At 53.7% G+C, this 27,203-nt stretch overlaps 13 protein-coding genes across 13 annotated transcripts; 5 read left to right on the top strand and 8 right to left on the bottom strand.

Annotated features, from left to right (window-relative positions):
* Positions 1 to 681: 681 nt before the first annotated feature.
* J7T54_000086 (uncharacterized protein) lies at positions 682 to 3,883 on the top strand (the record flags this gene model as incomplete). Its single annotated transcript, XM_051507835.1, has 9 exons — positions 682 to 848; positions 1,365 to 1,586; positions 1,643 to 1,962; positions 2,015 to 2,461; positions 2,516 to 2,947; positions 3,011 to 3,034; positions 3,085 to 3,267; positions 3,325 to 3,537; positions 3,615 to 3,883. 9 exons carry the CDS (start codon positions 682 to 684, stop codon positions 3,881 to 3,883), a joined length of 2,277 nt encoding a protein of 758 aa, XP_051361036.1.
* A 2,440-nt stretch (positions 3,884 to 6,323) lies between these two features.
* J7T54_000085 (Transcription initiation factor IIF subunit beta-like protein) lies at positions 6,324 to 7,585 on the bottom strand (the record flags this gene model as incomplete). The annotated part of the gene is made up of 4 exons (XM_051507834.1): positions 6,324 to 6,665; positions 6,720 to 6,919; positions 6,969 to 7,254; positions 7,307 to 7,585. 4 exons carry the CDS (start codon positions 7,583 to 7,585, stop codon positions 6,324 to 6,326), a joined length of 1,107 nt encoding a protein of 368 aa, XP_051361035.1.
* A 686-nt stretch (positions 7,586 to 8,271) lies between these two features.
* Positions 8,272 to 9,179, top strand: J7T54_000084 (uncharacterized protein; the record flags this gene model as incomplete). Its single annotated transcript, XM_051507833.1, has 2 exons — positions 8,272 to 8,987; positions 9,098 to 9,179. The coding sequence occupies 2 exons, from the start codon at positions 8,272 to 8,274 to the stop codon at positions 9,177 to 9,179; spliced, it is 798 nt and encodes a 265-aa protein (XP_051361034.1).
* Positions 9,180 to 9,760: 581 nt separating this feature from the next.
* Positions 9,761 to 10,167, bottom strand: J7T54_000083 (ubiquitin family domain-containing protein; the record flags this gene model as incomplete). The annotated part of the gene is made up of 4 exons (XM_051507832.1): positions 9,761 to 9,845; positions 9,903 to 9,985; positions 10,045 to 10,099; positions 10,157 to 10,167. The coding sequence occupies 4 exons, from the start codon at positions 10,165 to 10,167 to the stop codon at positions 9,761 to 9,763; spliced, it is 234 nt and encodes a 77-aa protein (XP_051361033.1).
* A 502-nt stretch (positions 10,168 to 10,669) lies between these two features.
* J7T54_000082 (prohibitin 2) lies at positions 10,670 to 11,702 on the bottom strand (the record flags this gene model as incomplete). Its single annotated transcript, XM_051507831.1, has 3 exons — positions 10,670 to 10,993; positions 11,046 to 11,401; positions 11,465 to 11,702. 3 exons carry the CDS (start codon positions 11,700 to 11,702, stop codon positions 10,670 to 10,672), a joined length of 918 nt encoding a protein of 305 aa, XP_051361032.1.
* A 453-nt stretch (positions 11,703 to 12,155) lies between these two features.
* Positions 12,156 to 14,933, bottom strand: J7T54_000081 (uncharacterized protein; the record flags this gene model as incomplete). The annotated part of the gene is made up of 1 exon (XM_051507830.1): positions 12,156 to 14,933. The coding sequence occupies one exon, from the start codon at positions 14,931 to 14,933 to the stop codon at positions 12,156 to 12,158; it is 2,778 nt and encodes a 925-aa protein (XP_051361031.1).
* Positions 14,934 to 16,723: 1,790 nt separating this feature from the next.
* Positions 16,724 to 17,223, top strand: J7T54_000080 (uncharacterized protein; the record flags this gene model as incomplete). The annotated part of the gene is made up of 2 exons (XM_051507829.1): positions 16,724 to 16,748; positions 16,799 to 17,223. 2 exons carry the CDS (start codon positions 16,724 to 16,726, stop codon positions 17,221 to 17,223), a joined length of 450 nt encoding a protein of 149 aa, XP_051361030.1.
* Positions 17,224 to 17,642: 419 nt separating this feature from the next.
* On the bottom strand, positions 17,643 to 18,534 carry J7T54_000079 (Nbl1 / Borealin N terminal; the record flags this gene model as incomplete). Its single annotated transcript, XM_051507828.1, has 3 exons — positions 17,643 to 17,758; positions 18,080 to 18,322; positions 18,378 to 18,534. 3 exons carry the CDS (start codon positions 18,532 to 18,534, stop codon positions 17,643 to 17,645), a joined length of 516 nt encoding a protein of 171 aa, XP_051361029.1.
* A 489-nt stretch (positions 18,535 to 19,023) lies between these two features.
* J7T54_000078 (26S proteasome non-ATPase regulatory subunit-like protein) lies at positions 19,024 to 19,916 on the top strand (the record flags this gene model as incomplete). Its single annotated transcript, XM_051507827.1, has 2 exons — positions 19,024 to 19,314; positions 19,362 to 19,916. 2 exons carry the CDS (start codon positions 19,024 to 19,026, stop codon positions 19,914 to 19,916), a joined length of 846 nt encoding a protein of 281 aa, XP_051361028.1.
* Positions 19,917 to 20,069: 153 nt separating this feature from the next.
* On the bottom strand, positions 20,070 to 20,645 carry J7T54_000077 (trafficking protein particle complex subunit 4; the record flags this gene model as incomplete). Its single annotated transcript, XM_051507825.1, has 3 exons — positions 20,070 to 20,391; positions 20,447 to 20,569; positions 20,638 to 20,645. The coding sequence occupies 3 exons, from the start codon at positions 20,643 to 20,645 to the stop codon at positions 20,070 to 20,072; spliced, it is 453 nt and encodes a 150-aa protein (XP_051361027.1).
* A 1,084-nt stretch (positions 20,646 to 21,729) lies between these two features.
* Positions 21,730 to 22,323, top strand: J7T54_000076 (DNA-directed RNA polymerase II subunit RPB4; the record flags this gene model as incomplete). The annotated part of the gene is made up of 3 exons (XM_051507824.1): positions 21,730 to 21,944; positions 22,022 to 22,149; positions 22,202 to 22,323. 3 exons carry the CDS (start codon positions 21,730 to 21,732, stop codon positions 22,321 to 22,323), a joined length of 465 nt encoding a protein of 154 aa, XP_051361026.1.
* Positions 22,324 to 22,779: 456 nt separating this feature from the next.
* Positions 22,780 to 23,797, bottom strand: J7T54_000075 (uncharacterized protein; the record flags this gene model as incomplete). The annotated part of the gene is made up of 2 exons (XM_051507823.1): positions 22,780 to 23,057; positions 23,107 to 23,797. 2 exons carry the CDS (start codon positions 23,795 to 23,797, stop codon positions 22,780 to 22,782), a joined length of 969 nt encoding a protein of 322 aa, XP_051361025.1.
* Positions 23,798 to 25,011: 1,214 nt separating this feature from the next.
* J7T54_000074 (pumilio-like proteiny domain family member 6) lies at positions 25,012 to 27,125 on the bottom strand (the record flags this gene model as incomplete). The annotated part of the gene is made up of 2 exons (XM_051507822.1): positions 25,012 to 26,834; positions 26,888 to 27,125. 2 exons carry the CDS (start codon positions 27,123 to 27,125, stop codon positions 25,012 to 25,014), a joined length of 2,061 nt encoding a protein of 686 aa, XP_051361024.1.
* Between the last annotated feature and the right edge of the window lie 78 nt (positions 27,126 to 27,203).

Below are 27,203 nucleotides of genomic sequence, written 5' to 3'. Positions count from 1 at the left end.
GCTTGTGCAAACCGCTAACACGCCCACCATGCTGTCATTGAGTCTGTGGCTGGTATGATATGATGGCACTAATAACGCGACAGGTGCTGGACCGCGCCTTGAGGTCATTACCATTTTCTTGGTGCATCTAAGTTCTGATTAGTCTTTTATCCCCCTTGCCCTCCGCACACTTCTTTTATCGAGTTGGGATCGCCCGATGGATCGATCTTCTACCTTCGAGCTATCAAGGTCAGGCACAAGGCCATCGTCTAGCGGTCATGTATTGGCCCTCTGAGCTACTGCCCGCCTAAAGCATGCACCAGCCACTGAACTGCCCTGATTTCAGGTTTCAGCGGGGGTCTCGTCATCGAGCCAGTCAAAAGCTGTTCATCACTGCATCAAGCCTCGGAAGATTCAGCAGTGCGTATCCGGACCCCGTACTCCGTACGTGATGCTCATTGCTTGTAAGTTGGAGAATTGCTTTTATCTTCCCGAGATAATTATTAGTAGCTCGCTGGCCAGACATGAATCATGTCACACCGTTCTCAAGCCATCGGCACACTGACTCAAGCAGATCCGGTCCAAGTGTAGTCGATGATCTCATCCACAGCAACCCAATGCCAAGTTACTCGCTGTTCATGAGAGCTTCCCCTCCTTCCTTCTAGATCAACAAGAACCCCATGATCACCTCGGTCTCACGACATGCGCAACGCCAAGACGGCCGGTTCATTTTCGTCGGTCATGGGATTATTGACTGCATCTGAGGAGGAGCAAGGTGATCTTGTCGCTGCTGCGATCAACGAACAGGTTGTCAAAGGCTGCTGGGGAGTCGGGGATAGCAACGTCAGTAGCTTGCTCGACTTTCGACTGTGCATTGCGGCATGACATGTTGACCTTGGGACTTCACAGTGCCCCTTGGCAAAACTAGGCATTTACACATGAGCTTTGCTGACCTCGGTATTTCGACCACCCCCCTTCAATTGTAGCTTGGCTGCCCTGGGCGGGCGGCGCTGGGCCCTGCCGCCCTGGGTCCTGGCACACGACCCCCGGCTGGAACCCCAGATTTAAGCGTTCCATTTTCTGGGGTAATTAATTTCCTCATCCCCCATCCCCATCTAAGCAATCATGGTCTATCTACAACAAATCGAGCCGTAACACTAGGGTCTATGCTCGTTGGTAGTCTTTTGCTGCGCAAGTCACAAAATAGCTGAGTGCAGACTGGACTAATGATAATTGAACCAAAGAATGGGGACCGAACCACCTCATTAATGCCGAGCGTGCCGTGGATGACGTTTTGCCTTGCTCACTTCATATTCATGCCAAATACTGCTCCAAGAGTGCGAGTTTTATCTCCCTAGAGCTGTTGTATGACCATGACTCGATAGCCCGGCATCTGCTCCCTCAGTCACCATCTTTCTTTGGTCCCAAAGCCTCGAGCATAGGGCCTGTCTGAGCACCATGAGTTTCCAGGGCGCTACAACTTACCCGTCGCATTCCCGCCGAGACCAGCTCGGAGGCTACCTGCCTATTGAGGACTATGGAATGATTGGCAACATGCACACGTGTGCCTTGGTAGGCTTGGATGGGAGCATCGACTACATGTGTTGGTAAGTATCGTGCACTGTCGCTTCGGCGACTCACAAGTGTGTGCTGAGAACACCAGGCCTGTCTTTGACTCTCCTACGATCTTCTGCCGCCTTCTGGATAAAGACAAGGGCGGTTATTTCAGCATCGCTCCTCGAGCTGGCCTCACTTGTACGACGAAGCAGCAGTACCTGCCCTCATCATGTATTCTGCAGACTCGCTACATCCACGAAATTGGCGTGGTGGACCTTGTGGACTTCTTCCCCCGTCCAAAGAGTGCCCATGTCATGACGAGGGAGTACAAGCAAGGTGCCTATCGCGAGGCGGCTCCGGTTCAGGAAGAATTGAAAAAGTGGCTTGTCCGGAGGGTTGAGTGCATTCGGGGAGAACTCGAAATGGGTGAGCCCTTCGGCTGCGCAGCACATCGGCAGACATTGTCTAACCTGACCAGATGTCGAGATCTTCCCAGCTTTTGGGTACGCAAAGGATCCTCACATGACAACCCTTCTACATGAGCGTCATACATCCCATATGGAAGAGAGCAAAGTGGCCACATTCCACAGCAAGGACGTCCAGTTTCAACTCGATGTTGCCATACAACAGAATGAAGACATGAAAAGCTGCCCCACGACATCGTTCAAAAAGGTTCGCAAGCCTGGGATGCTATCAGAGGGTCTCGTGGCACGTGTCAAAGTGGTGGAGGGTCAAGCCATTTCGTTCATTCTGCGCAAGGACATGGATAATCACATTACGAAACACATCACAGCTCTGGTTGTCGATTCTCAACAGCACGACACGCAAGACTTTTGGTCCAACTTCATCAAACAGTCCAAGTACAGAGGTAGATGGATGGAGAAGGTATCGAGGAGTCTGATGATCCTCAAAATGATGACTTACGGTATGTGGAACGCCACCTAACTTAGTGAACAGCCAATTTTTTGACAACCTACAGAACCGACAGGGGCTATTGTGGCCGCGCCAACGTTCTCTATACCCGAGGATGTCGGGGGCGTCCGCAACTGGGATTATCGATACACCTGGGTTAGGGACTCGAGCTTCACAATCTACATCCTGCTGCGCCTGGGTTTTCGGGCCGAGGCTGACGCATTTATGGAATTCATTATGGAGAGATTTACCCAGTCTAGGCTTCCGGACGGCGCGTTACCCATCATGTTCACCATTCATGGCGAAACCGATATTCCCGAAATCACGCTGGATCATCTCGAGGGATATCGAGGCAGCCGTCCTGTTCGCATCGGCAACGGGGCAGCTTTCCATCAGCAATTTGACATCTACGGGGAGCTGATGGATGGTATCTACTTGTACAACAAGTACGGCAAACCGGTACCTTGGGGTGCGTGGAAAGCTGTGAAGAGGATTCTAGGTATGTCAAGGCGACTGAGCACGAATGATTAGTACCTGCTGACATTACTTTCTTTTCTCGCAGACTATGTTTTGACTATACTTGGACGTGAGCTCCCCCAGCCCCTTATGTGCATCGAACCTGGCTCACGGCTATAGAACCGGATATGTCAATCTGGGAAGTCCGGAACCACAAGCAGCACTTCACCTACTCGCAGATCATGCTATGGGTGGCCTTTGATCGAGGCTTGCGCCTCGCTGATAAACGATGCTTCCCTTGTCCGAACAGAAACGCTTGGATGAAAGCGCGAGATGAACTGTGCGAGGAAATCATGGAGAAAGGTATGTTACGTGGTGCTACACGGCCGATGATAGCCAGGATTTCTGATCAGGGGCCAGGGTACAACGTGGAGATGAATTCGTTCATCCAAAGCTACGAAAGCAACACCACACTTGATTCTTCAATCTTGATTGCCCCGCTGGTCTTCTTTATTAGCCCTTGCGACCCTCGCTTCCTCAAGACACTGGATCGCATCCTCCTGCCTCCTGAAAAGGGGGGACTCACTAGCACCGATCTGGTTTATCGCTACAATACCGAACTCTCACAGGACGGTAAGTCCTACCTCAAACTCGCGCCTAAAAAAGAAAATGCTGCCTCATTTGAACCTTTGAACCACTAACTGTGACAGGTGTGGGCGGGCGCGAAGGTGCCTTCAGCATGTGTACGTTCTGGCTCGTAGAGGCCATGACCCGCGCCAGCGTCTACGAGCCAAAGTACAAAGCTCGCGCCGTCAGTCTGTTTGAGAACATGCTCGGGTTTTCGAACCACCTGTGCATGTTCTCTGAGGAGATTGCCAGGAGTGGAGAACAGCTTGGAAACACGCCCCAGGCGTTCAGTCACATTGCGCTGCTCAGCGCGGCGTTCAACTTGGATCGAACGTCGGATGAGCTACCGTAGCGTCGATGAAGGGTCTTTGGTATGATGGCCTCATCACGGCGTAACATTCGTGGCGCTTGTGCTTGATAATCTACGCTCGCTTACATGTATTTTTAGAATTTAGCTGCAAACAAATGTGATAAACCTGGGTTGGTCCCAGCTACATACATGAGCAATTTTGTCTATCTCCAACTTCCGCACCCAGAGTAGCAGCCTGACGCTCGGGGTCGTGACTCGAGAAGGTTCATGATCGACGGTTTTTTCGAGGCAGTGCTCGAGTTTATCACTCCGCCTGGCAGGGGCAGCTTTGATCTGGCAGTGGCTTTGAGGAGTAGAGGTCTTGGACCTGTCTTTGCTGGCACCGCGATCCGAGATTTGAGTGGCTTCTTCACCCTCATGCTGACCTCTCCTGTTTTTAAGGGTGTGGACAGGGCACTATTAGTGGTGCCTGGTTCTGACGTGGCATCCGTGTGTGCTTGGGTCCTCCCAGGTGACGACGAGACATTGGAGATGGCTGTATGAGAGCTGTTGCGTCCTGGTAACTTGGTTGTCTCGGTATCTGCAGGCGTTAACCATCTCGAACTACTGTTTGGCTCATGAATGCCCTGCTTACTCAATGGTCCAACGCTCTCTCTTCGGTGTAAGTGCCTTTTGACTGAGAATACAGCACTGTCTTTATTGTCCTCCAAGTCGTACAGCTCCACTGCTCGAGATATCAAACGGAACTCTTTGCAGACCTCTGCATCCCCATACTCTGGCCATCTCTCATGGAAGATCCCGTGGCAATTCTCCAGCTTTCTTCGAGCAGCGTGCAGTTGCTCGTCTGTTTTTGTGCATTCGTCGCACTTCCGCGGCAACTTGCGAGAATACAGACCATGAGGCTGCTCAAAGCTACAGTCCGTTGGCACGATGCCGCTGATAAAGGCCTCGCCCATGGGACAGCACCTTACACGCTTGCCCTGGATGTAGTGCAAGCAAGTGAATACGAAGCGAGCGTAGGTACACATAATGGTTGGCAAAGACTGTGCTGATCAAGAGCACGGAGGCCGGCGAGTTCATAGGAGGCTTGAAATAGTTATAATGACTGCATGTAGCCCTCGTGGAGGAATCAGCATCTTAGAAGATTTACTCAAGTGCCATAGAAATTTCACAAAGCCTTTGTTCTTCAGGCTTGCTTGAGAGTTAGGCCTGGGTGTGTCGGACGCCCACATGCAGCAGGGGGCAAACACACATGGTCTGTAATTGCCTGAAAATCGCCCGCAACCTTTACCATCAGATGCCTCATGCGATATAACGATCGTTCAAATTCATTGATCTAGGAGCCCACTTGCGATGACTTCCTGGAAATTCCTCGCCCAGTGCACGCTGGCATTCGCCGCCCTGTCGCATGTCTCGACGTGCGGGACAGGGATACTCAACCGGTGCAGTGTGCGTATGAGCGAAGATTCCCTATCATTGTCTGCTATGACAATGCCTTTGTGCGCGAGCAGGCATTCCAAGTCTGGCGATGAGTCGCCAAAATACAAGATCGACTCGTCAGCTCCACCAAACTCATGCTTCAGCACGCTCAACTTGCCGGCCGAATTCGTGAGCTGCTCACCCAAGAACTTTGGTCCTTCAATACGGCCGTCACTTGCTACCTCGTTAGCCACAATAGGCATTGAGAATTGATGCAGGACGCCCCTGATGAATGAGCGTGACCAGTTGACGGAGATCACCCCAAGTGGCCATCCATTGTCTTGAGCCATCTTCGTCACGGCTTGAAAGCCTTCCCGAATCTCAACCTTTTTGGATTCCACGGCACTCACCCCCATTTCGAACAGGCCCATGTGTTCTAGCCCCTCAAAAACGCCAGAGGCCCGTACCCGTTGCAGCGATGCTCGTTCTATGGGCCGAAGACTGTTCAAAAATTCAATCTCTTGGGCCACTTCGCGCCGTTCTTCTTCTTTGGGATCATAGTTCTCTTTGTACTGTTGATAGTCGCTCAAATAGTGTCGCACAACTTGGTCCCATGTCGCTTGAAGATGTTGACCCCGTTCGGTGTGTTGAAAAGCAACTGCCGCACCGGCCAGTTCAGATATAGTATCTTGCTGGGTTATAGTGCCATCGAAGTCGAAGATGAGTCGCATATTGAGAGGTCGTGTCCACTGGGATGGATATTCTAATTGCCGTGATAAGGTAGGTTTGAAGATCGAGGTGGCTTTCAGGAATCAGGACCACGATGTCTACGATGGGTGGGGCAGGTGTGGCCTTTGTTGGTGACGACAGACCCAAGCCACCGTCATTGGAGCTTAATTGAGTGGCCACAAAAGCACTTCCGAGAATCAATGCTTCGCTAGGGATCCGGTTATCAACTACAGCTAAAAGGTAGAGCAATAGCCGATCCTTGTCAGATAAAGGCCAAACGCTAGACGCCAGTTGTTAAAGTTCACCGTCAACACCCCACACCAGAGCAGACGACCTAGGAGGGTATCACATCCTCCATTTCTTCTTCTTCTTCCTCCTCGTCTTCCTCGTTGGCTTCCTCCGCCACGTTGCCTTGTGTTGTACCACGGTCCGCATAGCTGTCGATCAGCTTGTACCTGTTGGCAAAGGGACCAGCTTTGATAAGAACAGCAATTTCATCCAAGACCTCGCGGAGCCATGCTTCGGGCTGCTGCGTTCTCTGGCGTAGAGATTTCATGGAGTGGTACTGGTATTCGTTAAAGTTCTGGAACAGCAAGTCCAGGAGCTCGTTCTTGGGAAGGCGAGCAGCCTTGATCGTGGGGCCCTTCTTCTGCTTGACCGTCGGCGCAGCTCCCTTCTGTAGACATTGTGAGCCCTCTCGAAACTGCAACGTTAGGCTCAAAGCACTTACAACAAAGTTGTTGTTCCACATATTGCCACCCGATGGGCCAGTCCGGAAGGTTGCGGCTTCGCTTCCACTGATGACTTTGATGCCTTTCTTAGGCTTCTCCAGTTCATGCAGTTGGCGCATAATCATCTTGTTCTCCTCAGCCTTGTTGAGCGGCTCAATGCGACAGTCGAACTTGAACTTTCCAGCAATCTTTGTTTTTTCTAACAAGGGTGTTAGCGTGGTGGATAGTGATGCATGAAGATCACATACTGGGGATGGCCTTGCGATAGAATGGTTGATATCTATTCCTGCGGTCGAATGCTGGCTTCTCGACAGCACCGTCTCTGGGCTTGTTTAGAATATGAGCTGGTATGCCTTTCTTCAACGCCGCAGCGCGCGCCTTGTTCTTCGCTTTGAATCCTGGTAGATCCTCTTCGCTGAACAGAAAGTGGTTCTCGAGCTCTTTGTCGTTGTTTTTGATGTCCATTTTGTACTCGAGAGGAATGCCTTGATGCTCTGGTATTTTATCGTTCAACAGCATGCGTGTGACAGGTTTCTGTGTGCGTCGTTAGCCTTCTGCCGTGACAATTTGACAAGCGCCAACGAACCGTTCCCTGGCTTGCATCATTCTTGTCGTACCAAAGGCGCATGGTAGCAATCTGAATCTCGTCCTCGTCGCTAAGGCGCTCCAACATCTTCTCCCACTTCTCCCAGACATATTTTGGCAACCGGGCAAGGTACATCTGGTTCAGTTGCGAAGCGCTGTTGGCGTCGAAGAACTCGAGGTCGCCGGCATCTTCGTACAAGTCCTCCTCATCAGGAGTGCCCAGGCGATCAGGCATCTCCTCTGTGGCTTCGGCCTTGATGGCCGCGGTGGTGTCGGCCATGATGGAGGAAGGTCGAGATCCCGTCGCTGATGGTGATTGTTTGCGCAGGTGTAACAACTTTCGAGTGAGCGGAAGCGCTATTAGAGGGACTCTACACGATCGCTGATTCGTGAGTGCGTAGGTGAGTGAGGTTGTGAGGATTGTGTGAACAATGATCGCCGGGAGTTGAAGGTTTCTGGCTGTTCAGAAGCGCGACCGTGCATTATGACGGCTGAGGTACGTTCTTGCCAGGTGTCGATCAATTATGATTTCGCTAGCTTTAAGAGGCAGGTTTTGTGCAAGCATCATTCTGAATTAGGCAAGAAATTAGCAGCTACCTTTCCCGCTTAGACTCAGGCTTCGCCCGTTGTGGGGCAGGTATCTACGGATATCTATCTTACCTTGAGTGACCCCTGCTGGTCCTTGACGAGATGCACAATTGCTCACAGCCAGTTCTGCTCTTCCTCATCGACACCGGGCGAGCAACATTGATTAGGTTGAAAACGTTATATCTGACTATGTGAAACTGTCCAAACTGTCAGACACAGCATCTGTTTAATGGCGCACTGGTCATCTTTACGACAATGAACCTCGGATTGCCTACGACAGCCTCCCTCGCTTCTGTGCCTTCGATACACGGTCGATCCACGTTCTGCTGAGCGCATCAGTACCTATTACCCGCATCATCAGCAAGCTGCTACTTGACCATGCCGGTTAAGTGTCTCGTCGACCTGGCCACGCAGGCTTGTATCAAGAATATTCGCCATCTCGACGGCGTCGGCGACTACCTTCCATACGAGAATGTCCGAACCATTTTGATGCGGGTCGAGAATGGCGCGCAGCTACGGCGCATCGAGGTCAACTCCCCCCAGATCCAAGGCTTGACGGGAGAGATCTGGCTACGACTCATTGAGAAGCACTTTCCACTTGAATTTCGCAACAAAGCCTACAAGCCTGCCAATCCCGACAAGTGGCACAAGGTCTACGAGAAGTACAAGAAGGAACATGACGAAGCACGCGAGGAGAGTGAAAGACAGCTTGCCAGTTCCCTCGCAGGCTTGAGACAGAACAAAGAGCAAAAGACGAGCAGGATTGTGGACCAAAAAGCCATGCGCGGCGCCATAGGCGAGCCCTCTAGGAGCAGAAGGCCCCAAGACAGAAGCGGATCGTCGCTGAGATTCGGCAGTGGGAGTCGCACTGGTACAATGTCCGGTGCAAGCGTGATGAAGAAGGTCCGCAGGGAGGTCAAGGAGGTCGCCCGAATCCACGGCAACTTGTCTAGGAACATTGGCGCGCCAAGGCCTTTGATGAAGATGGCAAAGGCACCGCAGGCCTTGATAGATGAACGTCGGAGAGCTGCGCTGCCCGGTGTCGGCAGGGTCAGCAGCAACCCGGTGAGGAAACCCGCTGAGAAGCCTGTCAAGTCCTCGGCTGTTGCTGAGTTTGAAGAGCGAGCCACGTTCTTGCCTGACTCGGACGATGATGATCAGGACGACACCAAGGGAGTTCTATTTGACGACTCGCCTCGAAAAGGTCGGGCGACGACAAAGGCGGCTCAAAGGCCTACGTCGAAACCTTTGGCGCCATCCAGCTCAAGAGCCTCTGCACCAGCTAGCGGGTCATCGCAACGCCAGAGTGCCAACAGCAGGGGTGAGGCATGGCGGCCGGCGCCTGGCGCATCTGATCTACGCTCAGCGGACAGGGCGCGGCCGCATGGCAGAGGGCAAACAGAGCCAGAAGCCAGTCCGGCGCAGCTTGACGAGGCAAGTTCAACAACGCGGGCTTCAAGATCTGCAGACCTTGCTGGCGAGGTCATGCCACCAAGACCGATGAAGAGAAAAGCACCAAATAGCATATTCATGCAAAGGAAGAGATAGTATACAGGCGGCATCTCTGCCATGGCAGAACCCGGTCGATATTTGTATTGTCATATATGAACAGTTAGCATGTGGCAAGGATTGCTTATGTAGCGGATTGGTTTGAGGCTTCGAGCTTTGGGGCGTTAATTTTCATTCCTATGTTGCCAACAAGGGCTTTGCAGCATTTGGGTCACCAACAAATAATATCAGCCTTACATTTCAAGAGGAGCCTAGTCATGGTAGAATCGTGATTGTTGTTGTTTTTGTAGCCCATTGGCATTCATTTTGGTTATTATCATGGTCCCAACGCCCGCATCATGCCGCCCTCTAGAAACACCTAGCACCCTCCTCGGAGGGCCAAGACGAGATGCAGTGTGTCGCCCGCATTGAGCTGGTAGTCCGCGGCCGATTTATCGTCAGTCCTTTTTAAAAATAAAACGTTAGCCGTGTCCTGTGCCGCTGAATGTATGGACGCGCACATTTGCTTGCCACCGTGGATCAGGCGCTGCTGCACTGGCGGGATGCCCTCCTTCTCCTCGACCTTCTCCTTGATCTGCGAGACCTATTGCAGTGGTTAGGTATTGCTGGCGCGAGAAGTCCCTCGTCTTCGGCTTGGCGCACCTTGTAGTCGGACTCGATGTCGAGCTCGATCTCCTTCCCGGTCAATGTTCGCACCCTGCACGCTTGGTTAGCTGCGCCGTGGGGTGGACGAGGAGTGGATGCTCCAACTTACTTGATCTGCATGGTGGGCGACTTGTTGCGGCGGTGTTGATACAGTCGCCAAGGGTAATCTTTCGTATTTGGGGAAGAACAGAAGCAGACGGCGGTCGAGAGCTCAATGATGACCAACGCTGGCAGCTGGGATGGTGGGGTTTGGAGGCGTGAGGGTCTCTCTTGGAGGGGCACCCAGAAGACCGCAAGCACTCGAACAGCTAACTCTTTATGATGAGGTCATGAACGGCCAGTTTCCAGAAAGAATCGATCCTCCGTGTTTGCCATGTCATTTCATCGCCTACGGTGGTGATACTCCCTACATACAGAGCGTCACAGCTTTGCCGATGGCATCAGCGCCCATACAATAGTATGTTTGGCAGAGGTTGTCTACTTGATGGCACCAAAACTAGAGCTCACAACCACCAATGTAGAACCAGGTATGATATTGTTACATTGCTCATAGGCAATTGTTTAGAGAAGACATAGTACAGTGGAGATTCCCTCGTCCCGATTACCTCGTGTGCGCCCTCGTTTACTTCTTGTTGTTCGAGTCGTCAAAGACGTTCAACCCGAGACCTTCCGAGTCCAGCATCAGCCTGTTCTTTGATCCAGCCTCCTGGAGCTGCGTCGCAATCGTCCTCGCGTTCTCAATCTTCTTGAGCTCCACGTACGCCTTGTTCTTCTTGACGGCGTCGCCAATCAGCTCGGCAGAGCGCGCTTCACCCTGCGCCCTGACAACCATGGCCTGTTTCTCCTGGCGTGCCTTGTCGACGACAAAAGCAGCGCGCTGGGCTTCTTGCTGAGCAACCTGCTTCGCCTCGACGGCAGCAGTGAACTCGGGCGAGAAAGCGAGGTGCTGTGTCATTGGGTTAGTCCAGTCGTCTCTGACTGTATACAAAAGCACGTACCGTCAGGGAAACGTCATCCAGAGTAATATTGAATCGCGCAGCGCGCCTAGACAGGTTGTCGCGAACCAGCTTGGCGACCATTTCACGCTGGGTGATCAACTGGCTGGCGTTGAACTGTGCCACGACGCTCTTCAGAACCTCGTTCACGATCGAGGGCAAGACGCGCTCGTCGTAGTCTGTTCCGAGCGTCCGGTAGATCTGGGGCAGCGCCTCTACTTGAGGTCTCGACAGAACACGACAGGTGATGTTGACCATCTGCAGATCCTTGGTGCCCGTCAACGAGGCGACGTTGCGCGGCTTCGCTCGTACATCGTAGGTAATCGGGGTTTCGAACCAAGGAATGTTGATGTGTGTTCCTACAACCGCTCGTCAGCATGGTGCGCTCTGTGAAAGCCGTCCGGCTCCTCCGATTTGCACACCTTCATTGTAGATCTCCTTCCCGACACCACCCAGCCTTGTGTACTTGATCGCCCGATGACCACCATCAACGTTGAATAGAGAGTTGGAGATAGCCCAGGCACCACCGAGGAGCAGCAGGGCACCAGCAGTAGCACCCGCGGAGCCCTTGGGCATCTGAGGACCGCCGCCAGCGCCGCCGCGCTGCTGCTGGATCTGACGGAAGCGGCGCATAGCCTCCTTTTGCCAATCGTTCGACATGGTGACTCGACCTCGAAGTTCGCGAATAGACCGTCTTTGCACCTTGATACCAGGCGTGAATGGGCAGCTGGCCGATGGGTGCTGTCGTGATGAGAACGAGCAGGCACGGACGCTGGGTGATGGATGACCAGATCAAGCTGTCAGAGAATGGACGAGCTCGATCACGACCCACTCATTTGCGGCCTCGGGATTCGTCCAAATGCCATCACCTCGTTCCCCGGATTTAAGGCACATGGACGCAGGCATTTGAATTTCATACTGGGAACACAAACGCTCCTCGATTGTTACTTGTAGCTACGAGTATAATTTGCTATATACATTTCGTCCTTGACTGACTGCATGCAACAGTACTCTCCACCTCTCATTATGTGAACGAAAATCGCCAAACTCCCAGAAACGGGCTCTACGCCGCACAGAGGAGAGTTACTCGGACAAGGCGATTTGATTCGTCTGTCAGTTGGCCAAAGGCTTCCTCGCAAATCCATTAAGCATGCGGAATGCCGATTTGCAGTTTCTTCCCTCCTCCATGACTGCCGCAACGCCCTCGAGGCACTTCCCGGCCTCCTGGATCGCAGCCCCAGCGGTGACAGTGTCAGCCAACCGAAGCTCGCCAGCCACCTTCTCCATCTCGCAACGGAGGAGCCAGCGCTCCCAGTTCCAGCCTCCCACGACGCCGCACACACTCGCGACGTTGTCAGCGCTGCCCATGAGGGGCAGCTGAGGCAGAGTCTCGCCTTCCGCCGCCGTAGGTCGGGGGATCTTGTACATGTCGCGCTTGGAGCCGACGGGAAGACACATCCAGGCACGGCGGACATCTTGAAAGCCGGCACGAGCCAGCCGGCCGAGCCACATCTTTGATGGGCTGGGATCGTAGCCAAGTGTCTTGAGCGAGAAGCCGAACTCTACGCTCTTGGCAAGGCCCAGAGGCCCTGCATTCATCAGCTCCGAGTCCAGCACGGAGAACTCAATGTAGCCTCCGGGCTTGAGCACGCGCATGCACTCGCGTAGGCAGCTCTCCCACTCGTCTTCGCCGTTCTCCCCAACAAACTTGAGAATGCTGTGCAATTCACGGGCATACACAAGGTCGAAGTGGTTGTCCTGGAATGGAAGACGGGTGAGGCGCTCGATCGCAACTTGGCGGTGGTTGGGGGGCCCGCGGATATTAGAGTTGGAGAGCTGGCGGATGGCCTTGGTGGTGACCGTGTAAACCTTTGAGTTGGGGTATTGCATGGCGCAGTGCCATGCCCAGTCGCATGTCGACTGGCCACCGAGGTCCAGAATTCTGGCACGCTCACGGACACCCCCAGTGCTGGGCTTGGGCTGGGACAGACGTGCCAGACGCTTCGTGACCGGTGCTGTGATGAGTCTTCCGCCGTTGAGATACTTCATGGCGGCCACGTGCCAAGTGGGCATCGCCATCTGGGCGGCAGCTTCAATCTCCTTCTCCAGGCGCAGCTGGTCAAGGTCAATGGTGAGGTTGTTGTCGCTGCGCACAACGTTGGCACTCAAACGCTTCTTCGCGGAGAGCGGGACCACGCTGAGCTGGAACTTGCCCAGGAGCTGGTTGCGGTGCCTCTGGCGGAGCGAGACACGTTGTGCCTGGAGAGCTTCGAAGCGTGCCAGCTGGTGCACGAACACGTCGACACTGTGCGTGCGCACAATGTAGTCCTGGAAAGCGCGGTAAAAGGCAGACTCCTGACGCACCAGCTTTGAGGGCAGACGCTTGGGCTGCGCAACGGCCGAGTTCAGCTCCGAGAATCGGACGCTCTTCTTACCAGGCACGAGAGACTGGGCAGTTTCGGGCTGAGGCGCTACCTTGGTCTCAATCTTAGCTTCCTGGGGAGATTCCTCCTCAGCCGCTTCTTGAATGGTCTCCAGGGACGACTCATCCTCTGAAGCATCAAAGATCTGAAGGTAAGAGCGTTGGGCGCGCAACCAGAGCTCAGTGCGGTCAAGGTTTGAGACGGCCTCCTCTTGCTGTTTGACTGCATACTTGGAGTCGTAGTCATTGACGATCTCGGCAACGGCCTGCTCAGCTTCGGGGGCAGGAGGAGCAGCGGACTGTTTGACCGTCTCCTCGGAGGAATCAGACACCTTGTGCTCGAAGACCGGGCGAGCCGTGGGCATGTCATCAGACACGTCGTCAGCGATGACCTCGACCACCTGCTCCACAGGGGCCGACGACATGCTAGCATTTCTGTAGAAGCCCTCGGCAGAGTCGGGGCGCTCGGGGATCTCAGCGACCTTGAGCTCGGGGACGGGTGGTACAGCTTCGTCAATGTTCCAAGGGCAGCGGTAGAATTGCTCGGCCGTTGTCGATGTCGGTGGCACCATGGCGTCAGGAGACTTGGCGACCATGTGCCAGGTGCTACGGGTCCGTGGCGAGAGACCGGCAAAGAAACCGCCAGGGGAAGGAATGTCCAGCTTTGTCAAGTCGGCGAGGGACTGGCGGTTGGTGTTGGGCGAGAATGCGACACCTGCGGTAGCGGGCGGGTTGAAGCTGGTAACAAGTCGCAGAGGCTGCTGGCGCATCTCGCTAATGCGTCGGGGAACTGGCTGGGGGATTTCCAAAACACGCTCAGGCTGTTCGTGGTGCATGTCCTCGTCCTCCTCCTCGCCTGAGAGAGCATGTAGGGTCGCCAAAGCACCGGGCTGTAGCTGGACCCCAGACCATGACTCCTCAGGCGGTGCGTCTTCGTCGTTACCAATCACCGGTGTTGGCGGAGCACTCATCGCTGCCAGCTGCTCCGAGGTAAGGCTGCCATCCAGAGAAGGTGGTGCTGATGTCGTAGGGGTGTCCAAAGCCTGCTGTTGGTCCATGAACTGCAGCTGCGCCGGCGACATGGTGAGTTGGGCTGATGGTGTCAGGGGAACAGGTGAGGTGATCTTTTTGAACTCCTCAATGGCAGAGCGCTGTTCACCCATGTGTCCTCGGCTGTCTGGGATGATCAGACGCATGGATCCCTTCCCAGATGCCCTAGTCGAGCTTTGCGGCCTCGACTTTCTCCCCGAAGACCCCCTGCGCAGTCCACGCCGGTCCTCGCCCTCATCATCAGTCACATCGTAAAGGTCCTCAAACTCTGTGTTGTCGGTCATGATGCTCGTGCGGTTCCAAGGGTTCGACGAGGTCGTCGGGGAGCTATCATCGGCAGAGGATACTGAGGGCGAGGAAGGCAAGACAGGCGCCGACATGTAGTGGATGCCCCTTGGCGTGGGGAAGTGGTCACTCATCGGTGACAACCATGCTTGGATTTTCAGGTGCGACGTGTCGGCCCGCCTCGACTGTAGAGTTGGCGCCGTCGTCGCGTGTGGAGTGTGACATTCATCACTCTCCTCTTCGATTATAGGATTAAGGGTGTGTTGTCTTCGAACCAGCGAAGACTGTGTTCCCATGCGGATAGTGTCGGCCATTGTTTCCTCCAACTGACGTGATTATTACCAGAATATAACACAATTAGAGCTGGCCGGCACCTGGCATAGGCTCAGAGAGTAAGACGTTGAGAAAACAGGGTATACTGAAAGTTGGACTTCTTGACGTCCAGCGTCGAGTTGCTTTACGAACGGATTTGTGTGAACGACAGGCTGCTTCGGTCAACGAAGCGATGATCTAGAAAAGCGCAAAAGCGTAGAGCAAGGAACAAACAGGAGGTACTGAATAGAAGGTGGAGGGGAAGAAGCAGGAAGGGCCGGCCGCATGGCCGAGGGACGAAGAAGGCTCTTATTCGAGCACCAGATCTGGGGCCTCGCTCTCGATCATGGTGTGGCCCATCTTGTCAGCGGCTACAAGCACTTCCTGGCGCGCAACACTACGCTTGTGGCTGCCAGACAGTCTTGACATGACACGAACTGTGGGCCGCCGGGAGACCATTGCAGGAACGCATGCTGTCGAGAAGCTCTTGGGGGCGCAAACGAAGCCCAATGCGGACAAGGTGTGTCCATAATCGCTGTGATGGGGATCTCAGGCTGGACAACGTTGGCAGTTGGACAGCCATCATCGTTTCCATCCCCAGCCAAGGCTGGCACGTACCAATCAACAACTTTGAACAAGTTTCTAAACATAGTCCGCTGCATCTCATTGCCAGGCTGGCGCGCGGGAAACGCGCTGTGATTGGGCTGGCGGCTGCATTGCGACAGCCAATGGTCGCCCGCTGGAGACGACGGGCGCCTACGTGCCGCGACATGTACTGGACTGCTGCAGATTATTGATGAACCGCATATCAGAGCATGCGGACGCTGGATCGCTTTCATTCGATGCCTCTCGTAGTCGCAAGTAACATCACGCGCCATGTCTTCCGTGGCCCAGCCCTCCGCGCGAAGCTCAGAGGTCGAGTAGAGGCATTCTGTGCGTACTGTCGGGAAAGCGGCCGTGAACGCGGCCTCTGGGTTTCAATAGAGTTGCCGACCGTGTGACAATGCTTGCATTTCGACCAGGAGCGGTGCGACGTGGACCATGAGGGATTGGAGAGTTACGAATTGTTTGCCGATGGTGAGGATGATGTTAGATGAACATGCTCACTGCACTTGTTGCCTAAGGCCAGGATGAAGCTCTTCCTCGAGGTCTGGCGGGAACCCCACAAAAGGCCTCTGGAGTCTGCACTGAGCTTACGCGCGGGCTGACGTCGGATGCTGCGAGCCCCTCCATCGATCAATTTTACCCCGCCATGCCTACAGAAAGTACGATGGTCGAGCACGCGTCTAAGGGCGTTCTTCCTTGACTCCAAACAACCTCACCTTCAACCTGTACTCAGCTACGACATGGCAGACTCCGAGCAAGGAGATCGGCCATCAGAGGGGCGTCATGTGATTTACTGTGGAGGTGAGTACTTGCTTATCTATCGCCGCTCTTGGCTTTCTCGCGACTGACCGCGAATTCTAGTGTGTACTCTGCCTCCCGAGGTGCGACCTTGCCTTCCTGGCTGCGATCTGCTCCCGATATTATGCTAAGCGATTGCAAGTAGTACTGCGAATATGGCGGAACTGTAAAGAAATGTCAAGAATGGCTAGAGACCAATCAGCCGGAGATGTATGCCAAAATATGGTCACCAGGTATGTAAACGGTTCCTTCAACTAGCGCGCTCGCTCACAATCTGGTGCAGAGGTCCTCGAGGCTGCCACTGCCGCCCTATCTGTTGACGCTCAGAAGCGAGCCGCGCGCGATGCCCAGAAGAAGGCAGCCAAGGCCGAGGCCGCTGAAGCGAAACAGAACGAGAAGCTCGCTTCGAGTACCATCACGATTAAGCGCATCGAGCGTAACAAAAAGAAATTCGTAACGGCCGTATTTGGATTAGAGGCTTTCGGCCTAGACCTAAAGAAGGTGGCGAAAGACCTAGGCAAGAAATTTGCTACGGGATCGTCGGTCACCAAGGTGCCAAGTGGTGGAGAGGAAATTGTTGTTCAGGGCGATGTAAGCGAGGAGTTGGAGGAGTTCCTTTTGGAAAAGTACAAGGATATCCCTGGTGAGAACATCGAACTCGTGGACGACAAGAAGAAGAAGAAGGCCGCGGCTGCGGCCGCTGCTTAGGCTACGACATCATCAAAAGCGCCATTGCATGATTCACCGCTGTACATACAATCTCATGTTTCTTGTTCATAGCGCCGTGAGTGATCTTCCTGCCGAGCCCTGTTTGTGTCATCGGTGCTCTACCCAATCCCAAGAACGTAACGCCTGCTAAATGAGCAAATCCTGAAATCCGACTGAATGTCTACCCTCTGTTCCGCAGCACTCGCCCAGCTCTTGTCTTTGGCGTGCTCTTTACCGCTGTGGTCTTTTTGGCATCACCGCTCGCAGTTCCTTTCGTAAAGCTCCCCAATGTTTTCTTTGGGGGGGCGGGCCGAGGAGCCGCTCCCTTCCTGACCACTGTCGAGTTGCTGCCATCACTAGCTTCACTTGTGGCACTAGCACGTCGGCCTGTGCGTGTTGCTGGTCGCGAAGTTGGAGGTTTAGTTGCTGCGGGCGCGGCGCGTCGTGTCTTGACTGGATGTGCCGCTGGTGCAGCAGTACTGCTTGTGTTCGACGTAGTGGGGGCCTTCCGCGTCCCAGCGCGTGTCGACTTGGCCTTTTCCACAAAGTTAGACAGCATGTTGGTGGCTGCAGCTGTTCGGGAAGTGCTTTTGAGCGGTGATCCGGGTCGCGCGATTTGTGACTTGGCTGGTGAAACAGGGCGGGCGGCCTTGAGCCTAGAATTGGAGGACGTGGGAGACAAGACCTGCGCAGGACGAACATGCCCGCCTTCGGCTGCTCGCATCCTCTTGTTGGGGTTCTCTACGTTTTCGTTCTCCTTGTCTTTGCCAAAGTCTTCACTATGTCATTGTTAGCCGCAGAGGTTTTGAGTTTATCGACCCACGCGCATACCTTGTTCGTTTGAGATTTGTCGTACTTTTTGAGAGCGCGCTTTGATTGTCGGCCGGTTTCCGCACAAGTCTGTCCTTTGCCGGCACAGGAGGTGGTCGGGCAGTCATCGTGGACTTCTGCTCCTTCTCAGAGTACTTCAGTACCAGGTCCTCCATCCTCATCTTGCGCAGAGCCATTGGGATTCGGTTGACCCTGATTTCTATCCGTGACCGGAGACCTTGTGCTTGGAGACTGTACTGCGCTCGGAGTCTGCGCGCGCGTTCAGTGACTATTGCTCGTGTTAGCACGAGGGCTTCCCTTATGTACAGAGGTGTTCTACACACTCTCCAGTTGCAGATTGTCTATGAGAGCCTGCTTGTGGTGCGCGCTTATCCCCATCTTGCGCTGCTTGATCGGACTTCTTTGCTGAGCTGGGGTTGTCGCGCGTGGGCTGAGCGCGGCATTGTCTGAAGCGCGCTTCGGCGGTCGACCTTGGGCCATTATGTTGGAACTCTTGTGAGAATACAAATCAGCTTCGCGCTTAATGAGCCAATCTTCTGTAAGAAATTCGATCAATTTCTTCACAATGTGAAATCCTGGTGCAGCTTGATGATATTGATGAGTAGGTGCTGCGACCAAGTCGGACAAAGTAAACAAATCCGCTGAAGTGTGGGACCTTTCGCTGTCGTTATGTAAGCAGTTTGAGTCCACCTACCCTAGAGTGGAGCATGTGGATACCAGGTACCCTGACCAGTGCGCTCGCCTGACGCCGGTGCACGGACAGGTTCCTCTACCGTGGATATCCTTCGACCGACATCCACTGCAGGCTGAATCCGCCTTACGACATCGGGAGCTTGACTGATCGCCAGCCTTCTCCAAGCAGACCCAAGGCATCATAAATCCGACAGCTTCACTTTTGGCTACAGAGACAGCCATCTGCAACCTCGCCTTTCGTAAATATCAGCTTCATACTCTCTCAACACCGCCGGCATGCCTCTCGAGGCGGTAATGGTCGTTGTCGACAACAGCGAGAGCGCTAGGAATGGCGACTACCAGCCGACACGCTTCGATGCACAGACCGACGCCGTCCAGACGCTCTTCCAGACGATCACCAACGGCAACCCCGAGTCTTCAGTCGGGTTGATGAGCATGGGGGGGAAAGGTCCCGAAGTGCATGTCACATTGACTACTGAAATGGGCAAGGTACTGGAGGGCTTGCATCATACAAAGCAAAAGCTGGGCGGCTCCTCGCATCTGAAGACAGCTGTCCAGGTCGCTGCAGTAGGTTTCTGATTGTTGGGATTTGTGCAGTGGCTAATCATGTGCAGCTGGCCCTCAAGCACCGTCAGAACCGAGCCCAACGTCAACGGATAATAGTATTCGTATGCTCCCCGATCGCCGACGAGAAGAAGGAGCTTGTCCAGCTGGCCAAGAAGATGAAGAAGAGCAATACGACAGTGGACTTTGTGCTTTTCGGAGAACTCGACGATGAGGCGACACAACAGAAGCTGGAGGCATTCAACGAGGCCGTCAAGAGCAACGAAGGCTCCCACATGGTTGTGTTCCCTCCCAGCAGCAAGCTCTTGGGTGACCAGTTGATATCGAGCCCCATCCTTCTGGGTGAGGGTGCTGACGGTCAGGGTGGCGGCGAGAGCGGTGGCAACAACGAGGAGTTCGAATTCGGCATCGACCCATCAATGGAGCCCGAGCTTGCGTTGGCTCTGCGTATGAGTATGGAGGAGGAGAAAGCCAGGCAGGAGAAACTGGCAAAAGAAGAAGAGGAGAAGGCGAAGAAAGAGTCGCTGGGTGATGTCAAAGAAGAGGACGAGTCTGGCCCCAGTGACGGCAGCAAGAAGAACGGCGACAAGATGGACACCTCTTGAGCATTTGAAACAAGGTCGCATTGCTTCGGCGTCATTGCGCCTGGTGTGCAATAGACACAGGGACCAAGTAGACAGGGACACGATAGGCGCGAGACCTTGCCGCATTGTGCAGCTTGTTTTGCTAATGAGATTCATGAGACATTTCCGCGGCATCTATCGATTGTTGATTTCCCTAACATATGACTGAAGTTTCCTATCAAACATCTCGCACCGGATAGGCATCTCCAGTGAGTAGAACGGGTTCTTCATGACGTAGTCCGCATACAGGTCATACACTTTCCGCATAGTCACATCGACATTGGTCTGTGTTGTGTCGGTAAAGAGTAGAAACTTCAAACCGGTCAATGTGTTGAAACACTGCATGCGGAAATTCTCGGTCTCGAGGACCTCCAATCCAGAGACTGGCTCGGGTCGAAGCCCAGCCGGCGGCGCTGGTGGTCTAATCGGCGTCAGACGCGCCGTGATGGCGTGCACTCTGCGAGATGGGTAAGCTGTTGCTGTTGCTCCTGCTGACTGCGGGATGGCCTTACCCGTGAAATGTACCGGCTAAGACGAGGTAGTCGTTTGTGCTGATCTTGTTTAGGCCATCGTGGAAGTTCTTGTTGTAGATCAAGCCGCCGGCCTTGTTGATGACGATGAGGGCGAAGACGGTCCTGAATTGATAGTCAGACGAGGGTGTTCAGGGGTGGGGGGGCGCGAGGTGAACATACATCGCGTCGACGCCTTCATGAGAGAGTTGTGTCGAAGGGTGAGTCTACGGCCGGTGTGAATGCAGACTGCCTGGAGTATATTGTCGTTGTTGCAAATTCGGCGATGCGGTCGAAGCCGTAGTCGCAGGATGTTGGGATGTCGTTGTGATGTGAGATAGAACAACAGACTGCCACTGGAACAGACAATCTTGGAGCTGCAACGCCACCATCAAACATCCCGATTCTTCCACCAGTACTGCCCAATTAATTTCTTACGAAATGCATCTGACGAGAGCAATTTAAAGATTCCGATGTTTCCAGCTTCATCACGTACCTTATCAAAGATCGATGCACCCTGCGTACAGGGTACGCTAAATGTCCAACCAGACGTCACGTGTTTCCCTCAACGATGAACATCTGTTTCGCTTTGGGCGAACTAACGGTCCGAACATCTGCCCTGGAGATGAAGATCGAGAAATAAGCTTGCCTCAAGTGATTGAACGGGCTCAAAAAGCTTGTTTGGCAGATAGTCCTATTGCGGGATGACAATTCTAGAGGAGTCGTTGCCTTTGCAGGCCATGAGAGACCGAGAGCCTCTTTAATGGCCCCTGGGCATGTTGTAATCAATGGCTATTCACGACGAGGATCTTGGTAGCTCTCCTCAGTCATGTGATCCCGGTGAAGGATAGGAAATTAACTTGTCGCTGAATTCGACACATGCATATATGTCATGTAGGCAAGCAGGTACTGAATACGGTACCGAAACAGCAAAGGTACCTTCATTCAGCGTGAGCTGATACTTTGATTGTTAATGTGAGCCAGGTACCTGGTGAGATCATTCGGTAGTTAGCAGTGAATTCTAAAAATTGCAGTCGGAAAAAATCTGTCTTGAAAGTTCTGGACACTTGGTGTCGACTTATACTCTGACGTGGTCCCAAAAGGGCTTAGTGCCAAACTACCTGGTACACGAATCTGTGTCCGAACTTCACGCCAAAGGTTCGCGCATTGACTGTAGCATTCACAACACTACCCACGTCTCATAATAAGACGACAACTAGCCTACGCCGCTTCAAAGCCAGAACGCCAATCTCTCCCGCGTCTAGAGAGCTCCACGCGCGCCGACCATGGCTCACTTCCCCAAGACATCCCGGCCCAAGCCTCCACCGCCGGGCAACGAAGAAGCCAGCACAGTCCTCAACCTGGGCGAGTTCCAGGATGTCGAAACCCTCACGCTCTCCGAAGCATCACTTGTGTTGAATGCGATTGTCCAGCGCAGACGCGAGCGCGCAGCCAAGGTCCGACCTGACGGCGCGCCACAGATGAATCTGAACGAGACTGAGTACGACGACCCGAGCAAAGGAGGATGATAAGATGTGCGGGGTGCTGTTCATGAACAGATCGACTGACGAGGGCTAGGATGTTGCACACGACGCTGCAATATCTGGACCACTTTTCGCGGTTCACTAGAAAGGAGAATGTCGAAGCTGTCGAGCGATTGCTCCGGTCGCATCGGGAGCTGGAGAAGTTTGAGCGCGCCCAGCTTGGTACGGCCTTTCATATCTCTATGCGGCAAGTGTATACCACTGACAGTCATAGGCTCATTATGTTGCGAGAACGCGGACGAAGCCAAGACGCTCATTCCGTCATTGCAGGACAAGATTGACGATGCCGATTTGCAGGACCTCCTTGACGAGATCACGAAGCTACAAACGAAGTGAAGGGCGACTGCTACCGCGACACATGGAATTTTAAACGGACACGGTTTGATTTTGGCGCAGCCATCTGGGACGGATGGCTATGCAAAAGGAGTTGCATTTCTGGCGTTTGGTGCCAAATCAAAATGGATTAGGTCAGCTTGCTACTCTACACATTTTAGGAACCTATGAATGCAATGATGTTAATGGTGAAGAGCCTCGTTTACTGTCGTACGTAATAACATCACAAGTTTGCGTTGTGATGTATACGATCAGTATCGGAAGCCTGGGTTTGTTCACTGCTCATCAACGCTTTTGATGACCTGTATGCATACCCCTCGACAATTTCGGCAAGATGTTGTTTAGAGATGCGAACTGAACTGACATGCGAAACTAGAACGAACGGCGGAAGAACAAACAGATATATCTGTGTCTCACGCCAGCAAATACATCCGGAATTCCCAGTTCCCCAACACCTATTCACTCCTTATCCTCTTGCGTAGACCCCATGGCTCGATATTGGTCCCAGTGGTTGATGTACTTGGGTTTGCCTTCTCCTTTCACCAAAGGGTTGAGGTTTGCTGCCGATTGAGCAGGGGTAGCAGGCTCAACTGACACTGGAGCACGCACAGTCGTTGTCGGGCTGGCCGCAAATGCACTCGAGTCTGGCAGTTCCGCAGCTACAGCGGTCGTGGCGTCCATCTCGAAGGTATTGCTTTGCGGGCGGATCGGGTACTCCGAGTCTTTGTCAACCCGACCTTTTCACATGTCAGTACAGGCCTAGCCTACTTGCGAAGCATTGCTTACCTCCAAAGGGAGCAAACGGGTCACCTGCGCCAGTGGCCGTAGTTTGGGCAGTATGGGCAGTATGGGCTGACAATTGACGCTGTGGGAAGTGCTTGTCGTCGAAGCGGTCTGTACGCTCATACTGATCATTGCTGCTGAGCGAGCTCTGCGTGTCGTCTTGACGCCGGCGAGAACGCCTTTTGAGAACGACGAGGGCAATCACGACCACTGCTACAAGAAATGCACCACCGACGGCGACGCCGACAATGGCCCCCGTTGGGAAGCCTACGTTGTGGGACTCGTTGAGTTGTGGCGTCTCTGAAGGAGAGCCTGTAGTTACGGACGGCCCTTCTGTGATAGCACCGGTTGCTGCTGATGTGGCATCAGAACCTGTGTTGCTTGAGGATTGTGGTCGATTTGTGACGATGGTCGTGTGTCTGGTGATGGTGACGACCTCATTGTTGGGCACGGTGATGGTTCTCCCGGAGTCGGTCTTGGTGATGAGACTGTCGGTGATCGTTGATCCCTCTGTGACAACGGTGTCCTGACCCTCGCTATCGGTCTTCGTTTCCTCTTTGTCGTCGTCTTGAGAAGCAGCCTCCGTCTTGGTGGCCTTTTCTTTGCCGAAAGGGTCTCTGAAGAAATCACTGATCTCGGCAGGGTCAGTAATTATCTGCCGCTGCTCGAGGCCGCTGTTAGCGATGGCAGCCATGGCGAAGGTTTGATAGTGTGCAGCCTGGGATCTGGTCTGATCGAGGAACTCTACACAAGAGCGTCTCGGAGAATCAGAATGCTTGGGGCGGGTGGAATGAGTTGTTGGGAATGCCCAAGAATCGTGACGATGGGGCAGGCGTATGAAGGGCTCGAATTCTCCTCAGTGAGTCTTCAGATAGGGGGAATTGAGAACGTCAGCTGCGATTCGGCTGGATCAGCGCGCGTGGCCAGCACTCAAGAGAAACTGAAGAATTTCAGACAACATGGGCAAAGAAGGAAGCAAGCAAGGGTATGAAGAAGAGAGCCCTTGTGTTACGAAAAGTCTTCACAAGGTGGTGCAAAAGGGGGCAACTCAGGAGCTGTTGTCATCGTCCGATGTCAGTACCATGACCACCAACACTCACTCTAAAGTGAGGCTCCAATCCAGCTACGCTGTGATCAGACAACCCAAGTCCTGTATCATGCCGCCCGCGCGTTTAGGTTCTGCTCAGTTGCCGGCTGCAAAGTCCATGGGATGGACTGGCTAGTGCGTTGTACACAGCATTGAGTACAATGCAAGAGACTTGAAGCCGGCAAAGACATCTACCCACAAGATTGACCGTACTGAGATGATACGGCGTGCTTCTCCTGCCGAATTCATTAAGAAACCTGGTCAATGATTGAAAGGACTCAGCGTGGCGAGCTGCTTCATGAGCTGGTAGGGCGATGTTGTGTCACTTGTAGTCCCTTCTAGTGTCGGCGCACTACATGAGCGACCCACGACGCTCAAGACAGGCGTCTTCTTAAACAATCTCATCCTAGTGCTCGAACAAGCTGCTATCTAGCAGGCTGCTTATTTGTGACACCAATCAAAGGCAGACTGGTCACTGTGGCCAATATTGTATGCTTCTTAGCCTCGCGGTTCAGTGATCGCTCCTTGGACTAGGAGTTACGAATCGTATCCATTCTGCGCTGCTGTGTACGGCGTGAGTGGATCGATTAAACTGCAGTGTGGCTTCCGTGCTCAAAATGTGCTACATACTTTGCCTTCTCAAATCCTCAGACATGTTTTCGTGCGCCGATGCCTTGCGCGGCAGCATTTTCATGGTGGGTTTAAGCCTCTCTGCTGTGCTCTAAAGCACACACGCACAGCGGTAATTTGATGCTTCAACATAGGCGTCGTGGTGTAGATGTGACAAATTTATTCATGCATCGTTTGGAAAACCCTGATCATTATAACGCCTTCAACAGGATCTTGCTGCCCATGTTGCCAACGGGCTTCTCCCCCTTCTTAGCTCCCTTCTTGTTCGATTTTGACTTGGCCTCCTTCTTCTCTGACTCCTTTGCCGCCTTTTGCTCGGCTGTTGCCTCAGTCGCCGCCTTCTCCAGAATGCTCTTGTTCTTCTTCAGCACCTTCCTGAGCGCCTCCTTGTCGCTAAAGTCGTTTGCCTCGACGAGCCCGACGATGACGAACGAGCCAGGCCCGGTCGCCCAGTCGAGGACATGGTCTTTGATCACCGCATACAACGTGTCGGAGAAATTCAGCGGTGGCTCGACGAGGATCACCTTCCCAGCGGCCTTGTCGAATCGACCTCCCTGAATGAGCGACTTCAGCATCCGGCTGCCAAATGCGGTCTGTGAAATGTGCACAGGAGGCGCCACATCATCGGCCCCCTCTACTACTGCCGTCGGCGCACCCTCGGCACATTGTGCAATGGCATCCAGGGCGGATGACTTGTCACCCTCGCAGGAGAGCATCACGTCGGCGACGAGTTGGCAGCCGAATGTTGACGAGGTGAGCTCGCGCGGTGTGGCAGCCACAGCACTGATCAGCTGAGGCGAGAAGGCGGCAACGAGCTCCTGTCGACGGGCCTCGGGGTCCTTCTTACTTGTTGTCTTGCGAATTTCATGAACTTCGTTCAAGACCTCGACATCGTAGGCCTGACCAGCAGGGAACAATGACTTGGACATGCCCTCGAGCAGGTAGAGAATCGTGGACCTTGCGAATGGGTTGTGGACGGCCTCTAGCACATTCTGCACTTGTGCATCGCCACCCTCGCCTAGAATCTCAGGGAAGATGCTCTTGGAGGTGAGCTTTGTGTCGTCGATGACATCAAAGGCCGTCAAGATGACGAGGTGGGCATACTGGTCGCCCGCCATCATCTGGAATGTGTCCTTGAACGCCTTCAACAGATGCTTCCTGTCCTTTGCACTGCCGTACGCCAGTAAAAGGCAGGTGAGACGGGTTCCGGACTTTGTAAACGCCAGATTCTTAAGCAAATCGCCCGATTCATCGCCCTTGACAATCTCCGAGAACTCGTTGAACTCCTCCGTGCCCGGTGTCGAGTTGAGGAAGTACTGCAGCATCGCATCGTGGAGCATGGTGAAACCAGTCATCTTCTTCTGCACGAGTGTGTTGATCATGTCGAACAGACTCTTGGTGATGTGTCCCCGTTTGCTCGGTTCCGCCTCGAGAATCTTCTTCAGGTCGGCAGTGACTTCCGTATCATTGGCCATCTCCTTGATCACAAATTCCGGACCGTACCACTCGCGCAACAGTCTGGCCTTCTGCTCCTTCGTTGCCACTGTGCGGTAGATGTCGTCCAAGATCCACGAGGCCTCAGGGTGGTTGATCATCTTGCGGACCCTGCCGTAGAACTCGGGGATGATCATGTCGCGAATCTCGTCGTCATTGTTGACCAGCAGCTTGCCAATGAGGAACTTGGCATATCTGCTCTCCGCCAATTGAGCGTACGCACCTTGCAGCTCCATGGCGATCTGCTTCCTCTGTGTTGAGCCGGAATACTTGAGGGCAGTCTGCACCGCGCGCACAGCGTCGTGCTTGAGGACAAAGTCACGCATGCGACCGGTGATGATGGTGAACAGCTCGTCGACTAGCTTCTGGCGCTCGTCTTTGGGCACACTGGACTTGATGCGCAAACGTTCCCAAATCTTCTTCGTTCGCTGAACTTCGTCGGCAAGGGGCTTGGCGGCCTTGCGCTCGAGGGCTAGTTGCTTCTGTTTGGCATGGGTTTCGCGCGATGTCAGGCCGGCATCTGGGAGGGGCGTCAGTACTCAATAGCTGCGAGAGGTCGACTGTAGAACATACCTTGTTCAAAGCTCTTGCCATTGGAACCGCTTGTTTTGCCTTTCTTTGCCGGTCTCTCATCCAGCTTCGCACCCCCGTCCTCCGAACCAGAGAAATCCTCAAAGTCCTCTTCATCAAGGTCCATCTCGTCGGCTGGGCTTTCTTCAGCACGGGGCTTCTTGGGCTTGCCACTCGATTTCTCTTTGACAGCGGACGGCGCCTTGCGCTTCTTGTCAATTCCAGCAGCCTTTGCCGCCATTGTGTTCTGATATGTCGGGTTGGCGAGGTAGTGGTTGTCGATAAGGTGAGGAACGGGCCTGCTCTGCCACCGGAAATT

Source organism: Emericellopsis cladophorae (genome assembly GCF_022114955.1).
Source record: "Emericellopsis cladophorae strain MUM 19.33 chromosome Unknown NODE_36_length_232396_cov_119_016030, whole genome shotgun sequence".
Taxonomy (NCBI): domain Eukaryota; kingdom Fungi; phylum Ascomycota; class Sordariomycetes; order Hypocreales; family Bionectriaceae; genus Emericellopsis; species Emericellopsis cladophorae.
The sequence above is the reverse complement of the archived record's forward strand: the minus strand, read 5'-3'. Positions and strand labels throughout refer to the sequence as shown.